The sequence below is a fragment of the Leuresthes tenuis genome, unplaced genomic scaffold (genome assembly GCF_036924035.1).
Source record: "Leuresthes tenuis unplaced genomic scaffold, fLeuTen1.0.hap1 SCAF_8, whole genome shotgun sequence".
Taxonomy (NCBI): Eukaryota; Metazoa; Chordata; class Actinopteri; order Atheriniformes; family Atherinopsidae; genus Leuresthes; species Leuresthes tenuis.
In genome coordinates this window covers 18,037,436-18,057,892 of record NW_027325362.1, presented here as the reverse complement: position 1 = coordinate 18,057,892, position 20,457 = coordinate 18,037,436, and the positions used below count along the sequence as shown (strand labels likewise).

General features: G+C 40.3%; 1 protein-coding gene across 1 annotated transcript in view; it reads right to left on the bottom strand.

Annotated features, from left to right (window-relative positions):
- Positions 1–266: 266 nt before the first annotated feature.
- Positions 267–20,457, bottom strand: part of itga9 (integrin, alpha 9) — a 49,647-nt gene continuing 29,456 nt past the window's right edge. Inside the window, exons 16-28 of the mRNA XM_072391197.1 lie at positions 18,401–18,553; positions 17,466–17,542; positions 16,999–17,146; positions 11,175–11,261; positions 10,950–11,029; positions 10,734–10,817; positions 10,157–10,265; positions 9,927–10,034; positions 8,473–8,598; positions 8,184–8,303; positions 8,002–8,097; positions 4,443–4,562; positions 267–2,561 (exon numbers count right to left, since the gene is read on the bottom strand). Of these exons, the coding sequence (XP_072247298.1) occupies positions 2,463–2,561; positions 4,443–4,562; positions 8,002–8,097; positions 8,184–8,303; positions 8,473–8,598; positions 9,927–10,034; positions 10,157–10,265; positions 10,734–10,817; positions 10,950–11,029; positions 11,175–11,261; positions 16,999–17,146; positions 17,466–17,542; positions 18,401–18,553 (1,407 nt within the window). The 3' untranslated portion in view covers positions 267–2,462. The remainder of the gene's footprint in view (positions 2,562–4,442; positions 4,563–8,001; positions 8,098–8,183; positions 8,304–8,472; positions 8,599–9,926; positions 10,035–10,156; positions 10,266–10,733; positions 10,818–10,949; positions 11,030–11,174; positions 11,262–16,998; positions 17,147–17,465; positions 17,543–18,400; positions 18,554–20,457) is intronic.

Sequence of the window (20,457 nt, the reverse complement as noted above, 5' to 3'; positions counted from 1 at the left end):
AAAAACAACAAATTCTCATTTACAAGCTGCAAGACTTCAAAATTATTTGCCACTTTTTCCAAAGAAAACGTAACATTTAAGCAAATATCACCAATACTACAGTTCCAAACGTCTTCTGTCCCCTCCTTTGAGTTTTTATCAGAACAACTGCAGCAATGCTGCCAGTAGGGAGCACCACACTACATAAAAAAACCCCATAAAACATTACATCAACCTACGACTAGACTGCAATCATATTGATAAAGGCAGCACACACAGCTCAGAAATTTCACTCAGAAATTTATCAACAGATAAATATACAGCTCAAACAATGACTTTAAACATCAAACATACAGCACACTATAATGGAAATGATACTCAGTGACAGTAGTATACTCGGAACAAAACCCCACATAAAGGTGTGATTAATGGTGACAACAAACATAGAATCCAAACAGAATTATCACAGTTAAGCTTTTACAAAAAAAAAAAAAAAGTCAAGTGTTGGTTTCTTGCAAACATGTAGCATAGCATCGGTTTAACTGACGCAGAGGGAAGACGTGAATGTGCACAGTATATGCTGTAACGCCAGTGGAAGTTAATGGTGTCAAAAGATTCATACAGCACAAGAAAGAGTGAAGCAACCATAGTGATCCTTAAAGTGACTTAGAACTGAAGTCTGAAAAGGTTAAAAATAACTTTTGTTATTTGAAATTGCACATATAATCCTTACATGTTGAATATCTGTACTAATATATTGATCACCTAATGGTCACTGACAAACAAATGTCCAAAATCGACATGAATAGCCTTCAAGGGTATGGTTTATTTGCTTTGTTCGTGTTATTTTGAGATTTTCTCATCAAATTTGTAACGTTGCTCATATTCAGACTTATTTGGGGACTCTTTATCAAAACATATTCTACCATGTTTACATCCACAAATTTAAGCCCAGCATTTAAAACACCCATGAGAAATATATGGGGAGAAAGTCACAGCCCTGTGTAGCTGTGGAGTTGCATGTTGACAGATTTTTAATGCACAGACATTCCTCCACTTTGAGTTAAAGTGAACTTTCCCCATGAGCCCCAAAGCACTCGTTTCTGTGTAGTGATTGAGTGCAGCACATTCCCACCTATTTTTAGGGCATTACTCATGCCACGGGTCCTTGTAATCCACTGTAGGTGCACTCCCTTAGCTGACTTTAATCTGTCTACGGAGATCTAATTTTTTCACACCACAACCCAATGCCTAATAATACAATTGCATTACTAAATAAGGTCTGCTAAGGGTGAGGTCTGGAAAGGTTTTGGAAATACATCTTTATCAGGTCTTATGTCAAAAGTCAGTCATAACAAGAAATGCTGACCACAACTGGGAAATTTTGCAAGTTCCACCTGAAAAGTCTCCTGCATATCTGAGCAATTAGTTCCATGCAAAATCATCTTTATATTTGCTTTCCTGTGCACTGCATTTGATCTAAAACACTGAAAAGCGTAGAGACTGAAATTTAAATCTATTGAGGACTTTAACTTATGTATATCATCACCTGCCAACAGCTCTATTATCATTTTTATTACTTTTTTTAATTTTGACATGTAAATTATTGAAACATGGTGGATAAAGTAGGAATAGAGAGCTCTGCAGAACTGTTGATTATCACATGCTGAATGAGGTCGTAATGATCTCACAGAGGCCTTTCAGAGCTTCTGGTGGCTGACATGTGGACAGTGCATTTTGATGCATGGAATTAGCTCGGGGTGATTGTTTGTGAAAGGTCAGATGCGCGAAAACAATGTTTCATACACCGGAGAAAGTACAGAAAAGATACAATCTTTCACTCCCAACATCTGGGATGAGCTGAATATACAAACAACTGCACTCATTTACTATTAAACGGGACATATCTATGGCACAAAATGTTAAAGCTTTGGAGCCAAGGCATTCATTCTTATCAAACATCAGTGCTTTTAAGAAAACAAACTGAAGATACAGTATGTTTAAAATGGCCTTCAAAACCCCAGCTCTTCTCAAAGCTCAGTTTTATACAATATGGCTTGAAGTGTATGTAAAAAAATAAATTTGCTATGTAACACAGCCCTGAGGGTTTTGTTGTCCACCAGTACTCATGCCGTCTCCACAGCCCCCCTATGGATGTGGGTCTCCATCAACAACTCCGCTCCAGTGGCTGGAAGTTACCTCCTTTGAGATTTGCTGATTTCCACAGCAAGTGTCCTCTGGTAAGCCACACTGTCACCCCAGAAGCCTATTTCTTGACCCCCTCCCCCAATTCAACCCCTCCCCACCCACAAAAAAATACTGAGTCTCCAAAAAATATGGAGAATACTCTTCTCTTCCACATATGGAAGACTTGAAGGACATGGTGCCACCAGGGCGGCTGGGCTGCGCACCCCGTGCTATTGGATCTGTTTTTGACCCAATCCCTAATCTCATTGGCTCCTCTGTGACCCCCTTCAAATATCTCAGTGGTTCTTTTCCATCCAGTCCCAGCTTTCATCACTGTCGTTCCTGTTCTTTTCAGCCTCTATGATCTCTCTGTAGCGCCGACGGAAGAATCCCATCTGTCAAGTGAGAGGGGCGACAATTTGGGCAATTAGAAGTACATCTGTGTTACCATCTGACTGGAGCATGTTGCAGCTCATTACCTACAAAATGAATACACTTCACTAAATATTTGACTGCATGTGTAATGTAGAGAGACTTTTCAAGCGAAGTCTACAATATCCAGTCACTGCCATGCTGCAGACATTTGTAATGTTAGGAAGATAACTTCCAGGCTACTGGTGAAATAAGCTGCGTCGTCGTCTAAAACCACAGACTTTAATTTTTTACACGAAATTATGGGTATTTGGAGTGCTTTTGAAATAATGTGGTGAGCATGATGTTCACTTTCTCTCCAAAAATCATAGCATAAAGCTTCCTGACTTTTTGGCCACTGGCTGTTGCTTCATATTTCCTTTGCGGACATAAAGGTTGCTAAGATGCCATTTCTTTAAAAAAACAGAACAAGGCAATGCATAAATCAAATAATTGCATGTTGGTGACTATTTCAAAACATATAACATATAGAAACCAAACACAGTTTGGTTTAATGATTGATTAATTAAAGAGACACTCATGAAATGGGAGTCTGAGATGAGAAATGAGAAACTGATTTCATGCTGTTGATATCTATTCAGTCTATTAAGTTTTCAACTTTATAACAATAATATTAGCAATTAATCTTTTGGCCTGTAGTATGAGAATTTTGTCCATTATAACATAAAACTTATGAAATTCAGACGCATGACACCAACATTTATCATGCATGAAATAAAAAACAAAACAAAAGTGGGATTGCAACATTCGCTCGATTGTTGCCCGGATTTGATTTTTCTGTTGCCAAATGAAAAGCTGTTCGCATCTGACTGTGAGGAGTACTGAAATACACTAACAGTGAGCGCTTATCTGAAACAGACCCTTGTTTCAGCTGCATTATCACAAAAATAATATAACTTTCGATCAGATAACAAGTCATACTCTTGAGTTTGCTGGGATGGATTATATCTTTAAGTGAAATATCTGCAAGTTAAGATTTCTCCTGCAGTTAAAATAATGGAAAAAAAAAAAACAGATTTTTAGTGGAGCCCTGAAATCAGTTTGAACATTATGGCATTCATCTTATCCACAAGTATCCATAATTTGAAGTTAATATACGAAAGCTTGCAAAAACAATAAGCATGTAAAGTAGCACATAAAATATTTCCTGTGCATAAATATGTTGTTTCTTTAGGAATGTAATACAGTGTGCCTGTTTACATATCGTAGAACTCCGTATACTGTTTAATATGAAGGAGATATGAAGAGAGAGCAGCAGACTCCTGGTGTGTATCTAAACAAAAGCTGCCTCTCTCACTACGACTCCATTCATTTATCTACATTTGGCTACTAAAGTTTATTGATATAGACCTGTGCTCTCCTCAGGCATTTCCTGAAAAGAGCAATACAGGACATGCGCCGCTCTTGTAAGTGGGGTTTATTTTGGCAGGGTTTGAGGAGCTGGGGTATGGGGGAGAAATGTATCCCTGGACCAACATTCCAAGGCTTAGTTGTGATATTCCCAATGGAAGATGAAGCATTGAAAAAGAAAAGGAATTCTGTGCTAACAGGGCCTCGAGATATCAGTGTGATTGCTATTTCCCCTTAAGATTCTTCTTTCATGTGAGTGGCATGGTGTGAATTACTGTCCGGTCTGTGATTTGTCCTTTTCATGGTTGTCAAAGGCTCCAAGCAAGCTCTCACCCCCACGTCTTTCCTGACCTCCAGCTGTCTCTGTTCAACTGGATACTGTGCTGACATCTAACCAGAGCTAAATGGTGCTCCTGGTTGTCACACATAGCTCTGTGTCTTGTATTTACTTTTCAAGCTCTTCTACATTGCAAGCTGAACATTTTTTAGTTTACCTTCCAGAGTAGCACAGCTAACAGGAGAAAGATGAGGATTCCCACCAGCAGACTGATGGCAATGATCCAGCCAACGACGTAACCCCGCGGCTCCTGACTGTGGAGAGCCTCAAACACCAGCTGAAACACAACAAGCTTTAGTGAGCAACACTTAAATACAACACCCACGCTGAGGCACACAAGAATGTGCATTAAGTCATGAGCTGCTGCTGATGCAATACAGTGCAAAAAAAACACTCAAGACACATCTAATTTCAGTGTGTTTAAGCTGTGCTCTGAATGCCTGACTAAAGAGGAGCTTTGTGTGTCTTTAATACGACAGCAGCACAAAATCAATACTAAACTATACAGTATTAGGATTCAAGCAACTTCCAAGTTATTATCAATAATGAATTTCAATAAAGACTCTGGCGTTCTGAACATATGACCATGAGAGGACAGGGTGGGATGGTGACCTTTGCTCCACATGCAACAACAGCATCAACAGTTTTTACAAGCACAAGCTGAAAACAATTTGTTGTGCTTTGGAACATGTTCTCATTGTTGTAATAAGTGGACATTTTTGAGAGTTTCAAGACAAGTCAGGACACTACAACCTAGATAGATTAATTTCAGTGACAGAGTACTGTGAAATTCATTAGCCAGACATTTGGTCTGTAGAGGATGAAGTTTAATGACTCTGATGACCCCTGCCTTTCATCTGGGGCTCCCTTTGGTTTATAACAAAGATCCTGGTAATCCGTGACATTCCCCAGCTTTGTGTACACAGTAACTGCTACACATAAGTATAAATGCAATGGGAAAAAAAAGAAAAATTCCCAATTTTCAGTGGCGGGACAGATCCTGGTGTATAGATGGCGCAGTACAAGACAAATCAGATAACACATTGGGTTTTGAGTTGAGTCAACACAGCTTTTGCTCAAAACTCAGTAATAAAGCACTGAACAAAATGAAAATAAAAAAAATCAGTTTAATAACAAAATATAATCCACTTAAAATTTCTTTAAGGCCAGAATTAGGCTGATTCTAAGATTTATTTTAAACCGGGGGCTTTGGCTATGTTTTCATCACATGAGTGAACATCTACATTTACTGTAATTATGTAAAACATTTTTTTCAAATCACTTTCTGGGATGTTTATTGTAATTTCTTATAACAACCGTTATTTTTCTACATTTACAAAAACGAATATCCCTATGAAGCTGACTGATACATATTTAAGGATCTCCAGCGTAGCTGCTTTGATTTCGTTGGACCGCTTTGCATAGAATTTGCTGTGCTATGGAAAACAACACATATTCTGTACAGTCACAAAACCAGTGGGTGTAAAAACTAACGGTGATCAAATGAAGACAAACACTGTGCATTCTCTCAAGCATCACATAACCCCGAATGATGTATCGTAGCGGCAAAATTTCAGAGGTGAGTGAAGAATGTCACCGCATTAAGATGTACTGTTGCATAGACTTTGAAGTCAAATGTGGCATGAGACACCAACTGTTAGAGATAAAACCAAGTGGACAAGTGAAGATTAATTGCTCTGTTGAATAGTTTCCCACATTAACACTTCTCCCCCTTAACCCCAAGCAGTGGAATCTAACTGTTGTCGTGCATGCCAAGCCGTTTGTGTTGACATGGAAAGATTATAAAAAATTAAAGCTCTGCTGGTCATTGCTCTCAAACTTTGACTTTCTCAATTTAACTTTTGCTGCCATTTAGAGTAAAGTCCATTGAACTTGACTTTGTATTTCTAAATTTGTAATTTGCTAGCTTATAGCAAAAACACATGGACTTATGTGGATGTGTTCACATATCACGGGTGATAAAAAACAAACAAGCGGCATGTTCTGCTGACAACCATTAGACTCGCTGTGCGCAGTAAAATCAGGGACCACAAATCACATTTGCAGTGTGTACTTTTGCTTGCAGGGATCCTGAGGGAGAAGGTAACATTGTTTACTAAAACTAAAGAGGGGCAATGGTCAGCGGAATGAGCACGCTCTGTTAGTGCTGAAAGCAGAGCGGTAGGAACGTATTCATAGGAGGTCTGAGTTTTCTGAGCACCACTGGAGCTCAGGGTCAGTCAGGTTGCAACCCAGTCAGCACCCTAATCTCTCAAGAAATCCCATCGCAGACATGCAGGGTGCTCAATATAATTGTCAAATCTGATCTGGTGTGCCATTCAATCTCTTAGCAAACCAAAGAGTAGGGGGAGGGTCTGTCCTTGTGCACAGATGAGGACCCAAAATCAGGCAATCAAAGTCACACCACACAGTAAACCCACAGTCCCCAGCTGTTCCCCGCGCTCATATCCTTTATGATTGATCCCTACTGGAGCTCCTCAGTGGCTTAAAGAATATCTAATCACAGCATGACTGACTATACATCTATGATAAGGATATATTTATACTGTATATATTTACTGATATCATTTTTACAGCGGAGTCACGTATTGAGTTTGTTGTTTTCTATCAGAATAGTTGGATTAAAGTCACAGTGAGCATCTGCCCTACCACCATGGCTTGAAGCAAGACTGAACCTTGCCAACCACAGCGTACATGTTCTGAAATTGTGAATATCCTGAATATTCATGCCAAAAAGCAATTCAAAGTTGCGTTTCAGTGTGAATATCACAACAAAGTCATATTTGCCTATATAAGCACTATAAGCTGCAGGTAGTATTTTCAATGTACAGCTCAGCAGCATACTGTAGAAGTAAGATGGATGACCCACCATGGAAAAAAAAAGCTGTCTGGTTGAGTGGAAAAGGAGTTTTCAGGAAATAACTGATCAAATCTTACTTTGTTCAACCTCAGAGAAAAATTGATTTAAAATCAAAGGAGAAATATTCAGCCGCTGGAAACAACTGGGTGCTGCAACTCAGAGCAAAACAAGCAGCCAATCCAAAAGTGAAATTAAACAGGGAGCCCTTCAAACACCTCATGAATCTTTCAACAAAACAGACCGATATGGACTCTGAGCTCATTTCTCTCTTTTGTTGGTATCTTTCTAACGAAAGAAAGTTGTTTGTTTAGTTAAAGTTTTCACCTGACAGAGGCTTTCAAAACAAGCTTATGAGATGCTGTATAGAGATTTCAAACAAAAATGTAACCTTTGCGCATTATGGAATCCATAAAAAACCTACAAGTTTATGATGAGGGAGCACGAACATAAAGTTGATACTTGTGGCAACAAAGCTTGTGAGAAAGTAGTAAAACTGGTTCACAAGAACGTTATGTAGCTAACAAATTGTAAATAGCGGAAGAACCGTTAGTGATGAAGTTTACGTCGTTCTACTTTTCCTATTTGGTCATCAGTCACCTGCTGGCTCACTAATTTGCACCGCAGAAAATATACTACTGCCTTTGAATGTGTTCTGTAATGTGATACAGTCATAAAATCGACACGGCAAAAAAACGGTCTATTTTAAATCCAGCAGACAGGGAGCAACATTAATGATTTCTCACTGAGGCCTTTGTCCCCAATGACCCCTGAGAAGGCTGTTTGGCTCAGCTGCACTCAATGCAGACTGTGGATCACAAATTCACATCATACTCACAGAAATGTCATCTGGCAGGCCATCTGGCACCTCCACGGCCCTGTCATTTACTTGCACGCTTCCTCTTGTCACAAACTGGATCACAGAGGAACTATCCTGCAGGTGGAGAGACAGTTATTTGGTATTTATTTCATAATCACGATATCACGCAGCTGGATTAAATTTTTGGGCACGCGTCTCACCCTCTTCAGAATCTCAGTGTTGAGTAGAAGTTTAATATCGATGCTCAAAGCTTCTTCTTTCAACTGTGGACCCAGACTACAGGAGATTGTCATGCATGGTCTTCCAGGCCGGTCACAGTCCTGTTAGAAAATACAGAGTGGACTTGAGAAGGAGTGGGAGACGGATGTGTGATAAACAGATGTTGCACTGACTAAAAATGAAAAAAAACAACTAAAAAACAACAACAAGAATCCTCACAGGGGGTGATCTCTGAAATGTCAAAGTGCAGTGAGAGGGCTGCTTATTTACCAAGACTTTGCGCCCTGATTTGGTGAAGAAGGCAAATATGGCGTGGAAGATGCTTTCTTTGTCCTGGGGGATGGTGCACGGTGTCGGGTTTCTGTGAGGGGTGCAGTTCCCCCGACCATCAGCTACCTGAAAACAGGACAGAAAATCTGAGTTGTGCTAAGGCATTTAGCAAAAATCAAATCACTAACTACTCTCAATCGTAAAAAGAGCCTTTTGAAATAGACATGTGTCACATGGGCATGGATGAGTTTTTATGTGTTTGTGTTTATAGGCTTGAATTTGGGTTCAACACAAAAATGTCAACACAGTACTTTTCACTATTAATGGTCCAATCCCACCATTGTTATGAGTCTCCAGGGCTCACAGGAAGTTCTCCCCAGCAACTAACTGGTACCCCTCCCAGACAGATTTCCCATATGGAGTGATTTAGAGGTGTGTGCTTTACTGCCCAGCCCCCCAGGGAGCACTTCCCCTTTCCCCTCGCCTCTGACCGACCTGAAGCTTTTGAGGTAAACTCTCCTCTGGCCTTCCTCATTGTCTGCTCTGCTACCTCCCAGCATGTCTGTTTTTTACTGCTTATGTCCTGTGTTTCTGCTGTCTGCTAGTGTGAAGATTCATTGGCAGCTCTAACGGCTGTACTAACTTTAACCCTGGTGAAATCCCCATGAGAAGAGATTTTTTACAGTAAATATTGAAGACTGAGGTATTTTGTGCAGAAAAAGAAAGAAAAAAACCGGACTGTAACATATGGAGTTACAGTCGGAAACCTATATATTATCTGAACAAATTTGAGTTTGTATGAAATGTAAGAGTATTTGGCTATGAAAATATAAGTGTGCAACTGTCTGTGCCACAGCCTGGACAAAGTTAGTAGTGTTTATAATATGTGGTTCTAGGCTTTGTGTGGTACGGGGGCAGTAGTCAGCTCTGCAGGTGTCCCATTCCTTTTTCATGCAGGCTGTCCCTGAAAGTGATTCCAGATGGAATCTAGGAGGGTGGGATACACCAACGCTGTCTCTCCATTCACAGTAAGTACAATTAACAGCTTGAGCTTCCCCCATGATCTACCAGTATGAAAGGAGCACTGCAAGGGTTAAGAAAACATTCAAACCCACTGGGAGTATTGGGTTCCTTTACCTAAATGCAAAATGTTGTAAAACAAACTGGATGGCTAGTTTCAGTAGCAGCGCCAGCATTTTGGCCTCAATTTTCACAGATCCGGTCGAGCCCTACTCTAAGCAAACTGTCCATGCCCTGACCAAGTGCCCAGCAGTTTAGCAACTCTATCTACATAAATGCATCCTCTGAAGTGGATACAAGCACGAGGAGGAGCAAGGCCGGCAGACGTGGGCTGCATAAATGAGCTAAAAATGTGGCTCCCTGCAGGTGAACAAACTAATGAAAAATGACTTTTGCTGGATATATAATACAAATGGGCCGCTGTTGGTATCCACCTGGGATTCAATGATGTGGAACATGTCAGCTCCGCTGCCAGCTAGCCGGTTGGGTATTCTGATGTCCACAGTGGAGCCAGGCAGCCTGCTGGGTCCCTTGTTTATGGCCTGGAACCACATCAAAGAGACAACGAGGCAGAAGGAGATGAAGAAAAGAGTAGTGAACACATAAGGAAAGATTTTAAAATGAAATTAGAATGTACTCTGGGTTAAAATTGCCAGGGAAATACCTGGAAAGTCAGATTGAGAGGCTGGAAGTGGCATTCCATGTCTTCTAACTGGATGAAGCGCGAGGCATCGATGGAGTTTCCATACACGAAGGAGCTCGGTGTTACCACACTGCAGAGAAGACCCACAGTGTTCAGGAGGGAGAGAGACGATGATGCTTTAACATATAAAATACTTGTTTAAAAGGCCACAGTCATGATACTGAAAAACTCTGGTTTCAGTTGAGCTGGTCAGAAGTGTTTTCTTTAGCAGCTGAGATATGTGTCCAGCTTTTCTCTGAAGCCTCCCTTCACATTAAAGACAGCAGTGTTATCAGATGTCAGAGCTCTGGCAGAACTGTGCTGGTTTACATCTCTCTCCTTCCTCTGTGAAGCAGAACTATGATAAAGCATTCAGAGATAAGGCTTTTTGAGCTGATATCCTCCATATGCAGAAAAGCAAGCCTTCTCTTCCTGAGAAGCAACAGATGGACACCCGGCTCAAGTCTTCATCTGAGTGGGATACGTGACATTGGACAGCTGTGCAATTGTATGCTAGTAACAACACTTTTAAGAGCAATCGGGTTTGTCCAGTTCTTACCCAGTAATAGTGGTGTCGGTCTCATGGACAAGCGGGATGGAGAGATCTAAATAGTTGTCGGAGAGTTTGTGCTCTGGATTGGCGCTAAAAATTTTGAAGGAACAAAAAGTAGAAACTTATCACACATTTCAGTGGATATATCTGAATCTGAATTCACAAGAATTCACTCACTGCAAAGATTATTGTTAGATAAGCACTAAAATGTGAGACACGTACCTTTTTGCTTGGACTAAGAACTGCAATGTGTCATTTTCCCCTGAGAGCTGACTTGTGTCAAAAATTACTGCAAAATGATACTGGACAGAAAAAGGACAGATATGATATGTGGTGTTACTTATTGCGATCTTAGCACAAAATGTTCTTTTTTAAATTGATAAAGAACGTTTTGATCTAAACACTTTTGCATAGTGCATGCATTTTTCTTTTTTTTACTTGAGCTACCTTGGTCTGTGCTCTCATGAAGGGAAATCCCACTCTGCATTTAAGGAAGCCCAAATCAACGAATCCACAGGAAATACCCTTCTCTTCCTGGAAAAAGAAAGATAGACAGATGTGTAAGAGGAGGCGGTAGAGACAGACTGAATGGAGACGGAGTGAGTGACATGTAATGAGACAGTGACTACCAACCAGTGAACAAGTGGCAGACTTTAAGACAAAGCTATCTGTTCTGATAAGCTAAGGAAAAAGGATCAGAGTTGGCTTTGGATGGTGAAATAAATCCAAATTTCAGCCACACCTGCATAATTTCAGGCAGACGTACCAGCCAACATTTACAGTATGACCAAAGATGATCGTTTTGAACATTTTTAAATGCAAAGGAATGGGTCTCAGAGTCATACTGAGTTCTAAATTAGGTTAAATAAAGAATACACAAAACAGCAATGACACACACATCTTGGCGGGTGGGTAATTGGACAACCTCCAGACTGTGTGTTTAAAGGCTTGTCTAAACAATATGGAGCTTCACCGGCTGCGCTGTATAAACACTAAGGCCTTGACCCCATGAGGAGTAGGAATTCTTTTAGCAAGAATTCAGTGAGAGGCTGTCAGCTAAGCTGGGAGAAGAGAAACCTTACAATTGAAAAAATACAGATTAGTGCTCCTGGAATATTTATTAAGGGCTTTGGTTAGGTCATACAGAATGTTCACTCGGATGGGCTGCTGTCCACTTTGAATCGGAGTTCACAACATGTTTCCAAATGTGATAAGGAAAGAGGGGTGGTGGTTGAGTCTGGTGACATATTTAAAGGTGCACATCCATCCACAGTATCATCCACACTCCAGCTTCTCCTTGTTCAGCAGATTCTCAGGGTGTGGCTGTGCCCTCCATCTTCATTAAGTCAGCTTAAATAAGCAGCACCGCTCTGCACGGAGGCAACGGTGAGACCCGCAGAGGAAAAGTGGGGGAAGGGGGACCCTAACATAACTGGCAATGATGGAATTTCCTCTATTTCCTGTATTCCTCTGTGCTGCTGTGAAAACAACGCCTATCCCATGCGGCTGGGCAGGATTGGGGAGGTCAGCCTGTTTACTCATCACCCACCTGGCAGCCTATGGCAGAGACCAGAGAACTCAGACATGTGATGGACTGTGCCTCCACAGTGACAAGCGTGACAAAGTCTGTTTGTTAAGCACTTCTTCACTTTCGCTCTCTTACTTTCTCTGGTCTTTCTCTGTCAGGAACAAATACGTGTTGGGATTTTTACAAGTGTCAGGGCCATTAAATATAACAAGGACTGTTTACACTGTTTTAGTTACTGCTGAAGCATCTACTGGCGTAGTATGTCAGTGTGGATGACAATAGACAGGAGGCTTGTTTTGTGTCTCTTTATATCTCTATCAGCTTTGGTATTTGGACATTTGGCTTTACTTTGGCCTACCTTTTCCAAAATAGTGTCATCACCTACTTAATATTCTTTTGGTAGGTATGAAGATAAAGCCCTACTTCAGGCTTTTAATAGCCTATGCTATGAAAAGTGTCCCTTCAAAGACAAGGATATCATGGATTCATCTATTCTTTAGCTGGAAAGTCAATTGAAACTCGCAAATTTCTCACCTGCATTTACAACTTCAGCTTGTGGGCTATTCCCCACAGCAATGCTCGTTTGTTCCCAAAGTTACACAGCCAGAAGTCTGCATTCAGATAATTTACTTAAACAAAAGTGGTAATAACACAGTGAGTAAAGGTACAGTATTATACTGCAGCAAAATGTGTTTTTTTTGTTTATAGGTGTGCACATAACACACTACAGTGGAAAACAATGATATTCAACATTAATTAGATTTCTACTGTGCATAGCATCTTAAATATCATAGTACATCCTTCAATAAATACCATCAAACTGCAGTTACTGCAGTGTGGTATAATCTAAAAAAATCTGAATTTAGATGCAGGCATGTTGTGGCTTTAAAGTTTTAAGGGCTCCTCTCATCTGACTAAAAACCTTTTGGATTTTCTTCTGGCTTCTTCAAAGATTCTATGACGTATTAAGGTCAGAACATCCAGGTTTCAGATAAGTGCGTCCTGAAGCTGTCCACTTCCTGAAAGCTCCAAATGTACGTTTTTTCGGTGCATTGAAGCAGAGGATTGTTTGATGTTGCTCCTTTGGGGTGAGTTAATCTGTATTTTTGGACCAATCACATGTTATTGTTTGGTTATTAATAATTACATTAAATAAAGTAGGTAGAATTATAGCAAAATGGGCAAAAACTAAAAGAAAAAAAGGAAAATCAAACATGGAGTTGCTGGATTTGCCTTTTCCACAGTTTTGTTTTGTTTTTCTGTAAAAATTCAAATTAAACTGTTAGTGATAATCTAAGTCGGTTCAAATCAGTAAATAATAATTGGTATTCTTTTGCCTATATAATGAGAGTATTGCACTAGCTTAACTGTCTTTAGTAAAGAAGAGCCTCTAGCCACTGTTGCCAGATTCAGTAGAGTGCGTTTATAAAATGCCACCATTTTGCTCAAATTTTCAGGCCTCTGGGACTGACATGTCTGACACACTTTTGTAATATCTTATTACAATAACACAACTTGAGTAACGTCATTTTCACATCACTAAACTTCTCTCTGGTCTGCTTGACACACACACAAACAGACACAAGAGAGTTTTACCATCAGCTAATGATAACCCACAAACTGTGATCAGCATCAGTTCCTTCGGTTCCTGCTGACATCTACCAAGTGCTTTTTGTTCTCATTTTCTGTGATAAGAGTATCAGCTTTACTCTCAAGTGTGTGAGTTGAGCTCGCTAAGGAATGTCCATCCTGCAAAATAATGTTAGTTTTAATGCTTTATGTTTATTTTATGGTTTATATTTATCCAGTTCCATCATTTAATGTGTCATATACTGCTGGACAATCTTTGCTGTCTGTGTTAGCTCACTCAAGTAAGCTCATTAAGTCAAATTCCAAGTTGACGTGGCATTTCTTCATATTCAATCTCTGGTCTTAATAAGAAAAGTAAGTATGTGACAGTTATAATGCGTAAGTCTCAGACACATGTAGTGGAGCACAGCCAGAAATACAGTGGCAAAAAAGAAACATCTGCTACAGCTTTGGTCATTTAGAAAAAAAAAATCAAACCAGATAATCAAACATTTTAGTCTCTAAGACCATCTCTGGGGGTAAGGCAATGCTCCGGAACCAATTCACCTCCCCAACTTTCTAACAGCTTGTATTACAAGAACAACAGAAGAATAACACTTGATTCTTAAATATGAGGGGACTACAAGTTCATGCTGCCAACAGAAGAAAAAGCCTTAGAGGAGGGCTAGCTGATCTCAACTCTGCAAAAAGGGGTCGCATCATCACCTCAGCCTTTTCCAGTAGTAATTAGAAATGTCGCAGGGAGCATATAGCAATAAAATCTCAGTCGCCTCTTTGTATTTCTTTCATACTGTTCACTTCCTGTTCCCTTTGTGCTGCAGGCCACCCTGACTTATCAAGTTCCTGAGCAAAACAAGGCTGTGGGGCTGCTGGTAACCTGACACTTAATGTCAGCTTGGTTCATCAGATTTGCTATGAAACTGAAACTGACTCATTGTTTTTCTAATATTTGCCTGCAGCATGTATTCTATTTAAATTCAATTACACCTCTGTCAGGAGTTTTAAACCACGCCACAGGCTGTGTGCCTTACAAACACTGGTCTTATCCATCACAGGGGTAAAAACACCCAGCTGGAAGACAAACATGGGGTCCATTATGAAAGAAGAAAAGCCTTCCTAATGGATGTTGGGCTAGTGCACCATCTGACGTGGCATTTGTCTAAGTTGCGAGGAGATCCTCTGGTGTTTTTTTGCAACAAGTGAGCAAACAGATGCGAGCAGAGGCAGAGTGGCCGCTGTGAAATCCATTTGCATACAGTGTGGACGGAGGGAAAATCTCTCAGGTCTAATGTGGGCTGGAAGTGGGTAGATATTTCTTTAGCATTGACAGAATGCTGAAATCCTTTGAGGTCAAACCATGTCAGGAGCAGGTCTGATCTGTATCTCTGTGAAGGTCAGTTATAATCAACACTTTGCATCCCTGCACTCATCTCATAAAATATGGCCCTAAGAGAGTTTTTCTGAACATGAATGATGTGTTCTGAATGGTACATAATATATAGGATATGTGTGTTCTGCCATGCTCTCTTGAATATAACTCATTGGTTGTTGACATGGTGAGTCTGTCTTGAATGAGTCACAGAGGCGTATGACAGGTCAGCCAGAGGAGCTGCCCTCTGAGACGACACAGCTGTTGGCGCTCTTGTCGGGCCTCCTCTGCTATTTATCCATTCATCTTCAGTTCTGCCTACACAGCAAAAAGCTACAAGTTCATCAGTCCTCTAACATGTTTGTGCTTCACTGTTGAGACTGCACTCTGGCTGTATAATCCCAGATATATATTTACAGTCTTCTGAAGAACTATCTAAAAAGAAGAGAAGCACATCTTAGTGGATGGATCTTAATGCTTAAGAGTTTTGTTTCCTTTTTTAAATCTATTTATACATAGAAGTATGTGGAATTCTGAGAACTTGATGTTGCAATTGTAGGCATCTTGTATCATTCAAAGGGCAGAGATTGAGGCAAGTAGAAGTGCACCACTGCACAAAAAAAGATTTCTAATGAAAAGAGGTGGTTACACTCACCAGGCAGGAAAATGTTTCAAAACTATCTCTAAAGAGTTTGGACTCAACCATTCCACAGTCAGACAGGCTGTGCACAGTACTGGGGAAATTCAACACCATTGTTACTCTACCCACAAGTGGTAAAATCCCTCCAAGAACAAGCAGTGTAATGGCCTCTGAGGTAAAAAAAAAGGAGCACATAGTAACTTCTAAGCAATTAAAGGCCGCTATGGCTTTGACTAATGTCAATGTTCATCAGCCCATTGTCAGAACAACTGTGGTTTTCATTGCAGGGCTGCAAAGAGAAAGCCAGTGTTCTCCAAGAAAGCAATTAATGCCTGTCTGCATTTTGCTAAAGATCTCATGAAGATATTTCTAAAACTGTTTGTGGACAGATGAGACAAAAATAGAACTTGTATACATAAGTGTGGAGAAAGGAAACCACTGCATTCTGGCATACTAACTTCATCCCATCTGAGAGGTGGAAGTATCATAGTTTGGGCCCGTTTTATAGCATCTCAGTCATGACAGATTGTCGTCATTATTGGGACAATGAACGGAAGATTACGCCAGAAGTTTCGAAAGTATGATACTATCAGCACATCTAATCATGAACTGAACCCCAAGACTCTATGCAATGACCACATCAAAGTCATCACCTAAATCCAATAAAACAGTTGTGGGCTGAGTTCATCTGAGGAAATCCTCCGGCATCCCAGGGCTAGCTCTGTAAGGAGGAATGAGCTACATTTACTCCAAAACTCCTGTAGGACTGACTAACAGTTGTTGAGGTCACAGCACACACTCAAATGAACGATTCACTTACTTTTTGCCACTTACAGGTATGTATTATTGGATTATTTTTCATCATCATTTAGATAAATGACCGATCTTTGTCTAATTTGTGTCACTGGGTTTTTCTCGTCTGCTTATCCATATAGTCATAGTCCTATATTCATGCAGAAATGTAAAATATTTGAAAAGGTTCACTAACTTTTAAGTAATTGTGTGTGTCAAAGATGTTTTTGTATCTTCTTTAAACTTCAGATTCACTTGTATGCTACTAGAGCAAAACAACAAACCGCTGCGTTACAGAAACAAACATGTGAACCAGAGGAAACAAACAGCAAATACTTCCAGAGTAACAGACCTTCTGCCAATAGTTGATGTAGAAAACTTCCCTGGAGAAATTGAAGTAGACGTTGGTGTCATAGGCGTCGTCTCCTGCGTTGGAGATGGTGACGTTCAAAGACACGTTCTTCACGCCTCCCAGGGCCAAATGGGGTTTGCTATGCAATCTGGTAGGAGCATAAAAAAACTAGATATGGTCGCAAGCAAAGATACGTATTAACAAGGACTCTTTTATTTTATTGAAGTTTGAATATTTATTATTAGAGTAAAACAGAATATGTGTAGAAAATCTGCTTGGTATCATGAACTGAGATACACAACAAAAAAAAAAGGAACTCCCTGACTATGGAAAAACATATGGATGTTCTCCAACTATGCGTCATGATTCCACTACCCACACCCACATGTCCTATGATGTCAGTTCGCTTCCTCAGAACTAGGGGAAAGGCAGAGACAGAGTCTCAAGGTAAAGGAGATGTTTTTTACCCTGAGAGCAGCAGCTTCCCATGAAGCCTCAGGTCTGCAGCACAATCGTCTGACAGGCAGTTCTTCTCAAACCAAGTCTGAAGAGAGTGAAGCACACAGTTCGTATAACCACATGCTGTTCATGCTCTGAAAAACACTGACTCCATGTTCAGACTAGGGGGCAGTGTTGTGTTGTTGTTGGAGCTACCCAGTAGATCTTTGTACAGGAAAGCCAAAAAAACTCATCTGATCCGTGGTTTAATTAGTCAGAGGAGGGTATTTGGTTCGAGGCTGAATCATGAAAGGAAACTTAAATCAAGCCGTCTAGCCCGGTGAGTTTCTGATAAATGGATTTTGTAGACACTGAAAAGATGTAAATCCCTTTTTTTTTCCCTTCATAAAAAGTGCAGACACTGGGGAAACATGTGGGGCAGGTTAGAGGGGGTCGGAAAGAAAATAAATGAATCAGACTTTTTGGATTCCACTCAAGAAAAGCTAACACAGACAATAATAAGCGGGAAACCAAGACCCAAATCATTATAACCCCTATTTGAGCCATTTCCGTCTTTCCTTCTGGAGTCCACAGGGAGAAATGACTTTTGTTTTATTTCAGGTGTGGGAGAATCTCTCCTTCAGTGCAGTCAGTTGAGAAAATAAAATATGGAAGAATATGAGCTGGTTGAAAATAACTGATGTCATCTTACTATATGAATAAAAAACAAGTTTGCAGTGAGAAAAAAATAAAAAACAACTTTAGAAAAAGGCTGCTTTTTTTAACTAAATAAGTAAGTGTTGTAAAATATTCCTAATGTTATTAATGACTGCATCAAACTGCATAATTTTTTGTTACCCCCTATCTTTGCAGTTCTGCAAATAAAATGGCCTATATCCTCTGACCGCTAAATTTGGGACAAATTTAACTCCTACTTTCTAAGAAATGTGACTCTGTGCTTTACCTCATTCCTCACTGCAATCTTGCTTTCTTTCCTCCATCGCAGCACTGGAGTGAGCGCAGGTAGGTCTCGCTCCGGGTGTCCAGTCAGCACGTGCTTCCCCAAGCTGTAAGCCACCTCAAATGTGATGGCTGTAAACACGTCCTTCACGTCTTTCTGCAGAGAGCACAAACCACCAGGCTACTGCGAGGAAATTGTCCCACCATATGCACAGAACCATTTAAACTAAAAGTAATCAAATAAATAACTGTCTTGTAAGTGTCTGGGTGATTATAGTAATTCAACATCTTTCTCCAATTAACGCGTGGTACAGAGACTGATTGCTCTGCAGATTATCTGAAGATCACACAGTCTGGATATGATGTTATTATAGTAATTGCTGAGCCAAAAAGCCACAAAGTCAAATGCAGATCCAAGTATACTGATAAGAACATACAAATCAGTTTAAATGGATGGGTGACACGTCTTTCTTATCGATGGCCATTTTTTTTTCTTTTTGAAGTCATTTACTTGTTAAAAGTAATAAAAGCAGAATGGCTTCTCAGAAAAGGGGATCTTTTTTTAAAACATGCTGGCACTGCCTCTGGGAGATATCGTGGAGTTTCTGGTGGCTCCATTTAAGACAGCAAAAGAATTGTTTGATTTGGCGTTGGGCTTGGAAACAATGCCGACAGAATGAAAACAGAGAGCTCAATGTGATCAAATCTTGACTCTTCATTAGATGTCAGTGCTGGAAGGCACATATGGGAAAAGCTGGTTGGGGTTTCATCCTCTTTGAAGGCAGTTTGACGGGTCTGGTGGGGTCTGACTGTTTAAAAGCTGCAAACTGCCTCCCGAGCCAAGCCCACAATGTCAATATCCGGTGGTCATTTAGGCCACTCGTTCTTCAGCACTTTCTCTGTTTTGTTCTTTATCAGAGCGCTTTCCACTGTCCTCCCACCCATCCTCTTTCCTCTGGCAGGCGCAGGGCCAAACTTGGCTCCGAGCATGTGAGGCTTTACCAGAGTCGAACCCACCCACCTCAACATCGGTTAATAGTAGGAAAGAGCCAATTCTACAGGACATGAAAAGACACAAACTAAAGATTCAAGATTCAAATGGGAAATGGTGCTGCACACAGATAAAAACATGCTTTTGATGATAATATAATAACTTTTAGTGAATTTTTGTTGTTATCAGCTTGGTTCTTCCCTTGACTTTCTTAATCTTTCTTACTTTATTCTTTAATAAATTTGGATTTCAGCAGTTTTCAGTCAAATTATGTGCAAATGGAAGAAATGCAAGACCACTGTTACCTTCCCCAGGGGTGGTAAACCAACACAAGAGCAGGTGTGTAACAGTACACAAATTCACAAAGGAAACGGAGAGCTAACAATTCTCCAACAGATGTGCAGAACTCTTCAACTGTTGACAAAGTCATTAAGTTACTGTTATAGCTGCGCAAGAGGGTCACAGACTGAAAGCAAAGGCCGACAAACTTTCATACATCACTGTAATTGCATTTACATTTCTTAACTGTAGAATCCTTTCCTTTACAAAAAAAAAAAGAAAACCTTCCCTGAGGGCAAGCTGACTTCTTTAGATTGATTGTGTTATTCATATTTGCACGGTCTAAAGCTGCAATAAAAACTGTGCTCTGAGCTTTCAAACTAATTTTCCAAAACTGATTGCATGTTTGAAACTCACACAAACTAATAATAAATCACTAAAATATTTGAATAATAGTTTCTGTAAATCAGCTTAATTGACTGCTTGACTAATGCTTAAAGCTTAACATTAAAGCAATTCTGATCCAACACTTAGACTCCACATCAGTCACAACTGCAATTCACGCCTCATTGGACGTACAGAGGCTGGTTGTTCGAGCCGCATGTCGGCTCAGCCGGGGGGTAACATGACATAGTTATTCAGTCCAGGACGAATGATGATGCACTGTGTGAAGCACTGGCAAAAACTTCAGCCTCAGGAGCAATTAAAGCAGAATGCTTGAAATGGCCCTTGTCCACTGGCCTCTGAGTGAACCGACCTCCTGGGAGATGACTGCCTTCATCTCCATCCCC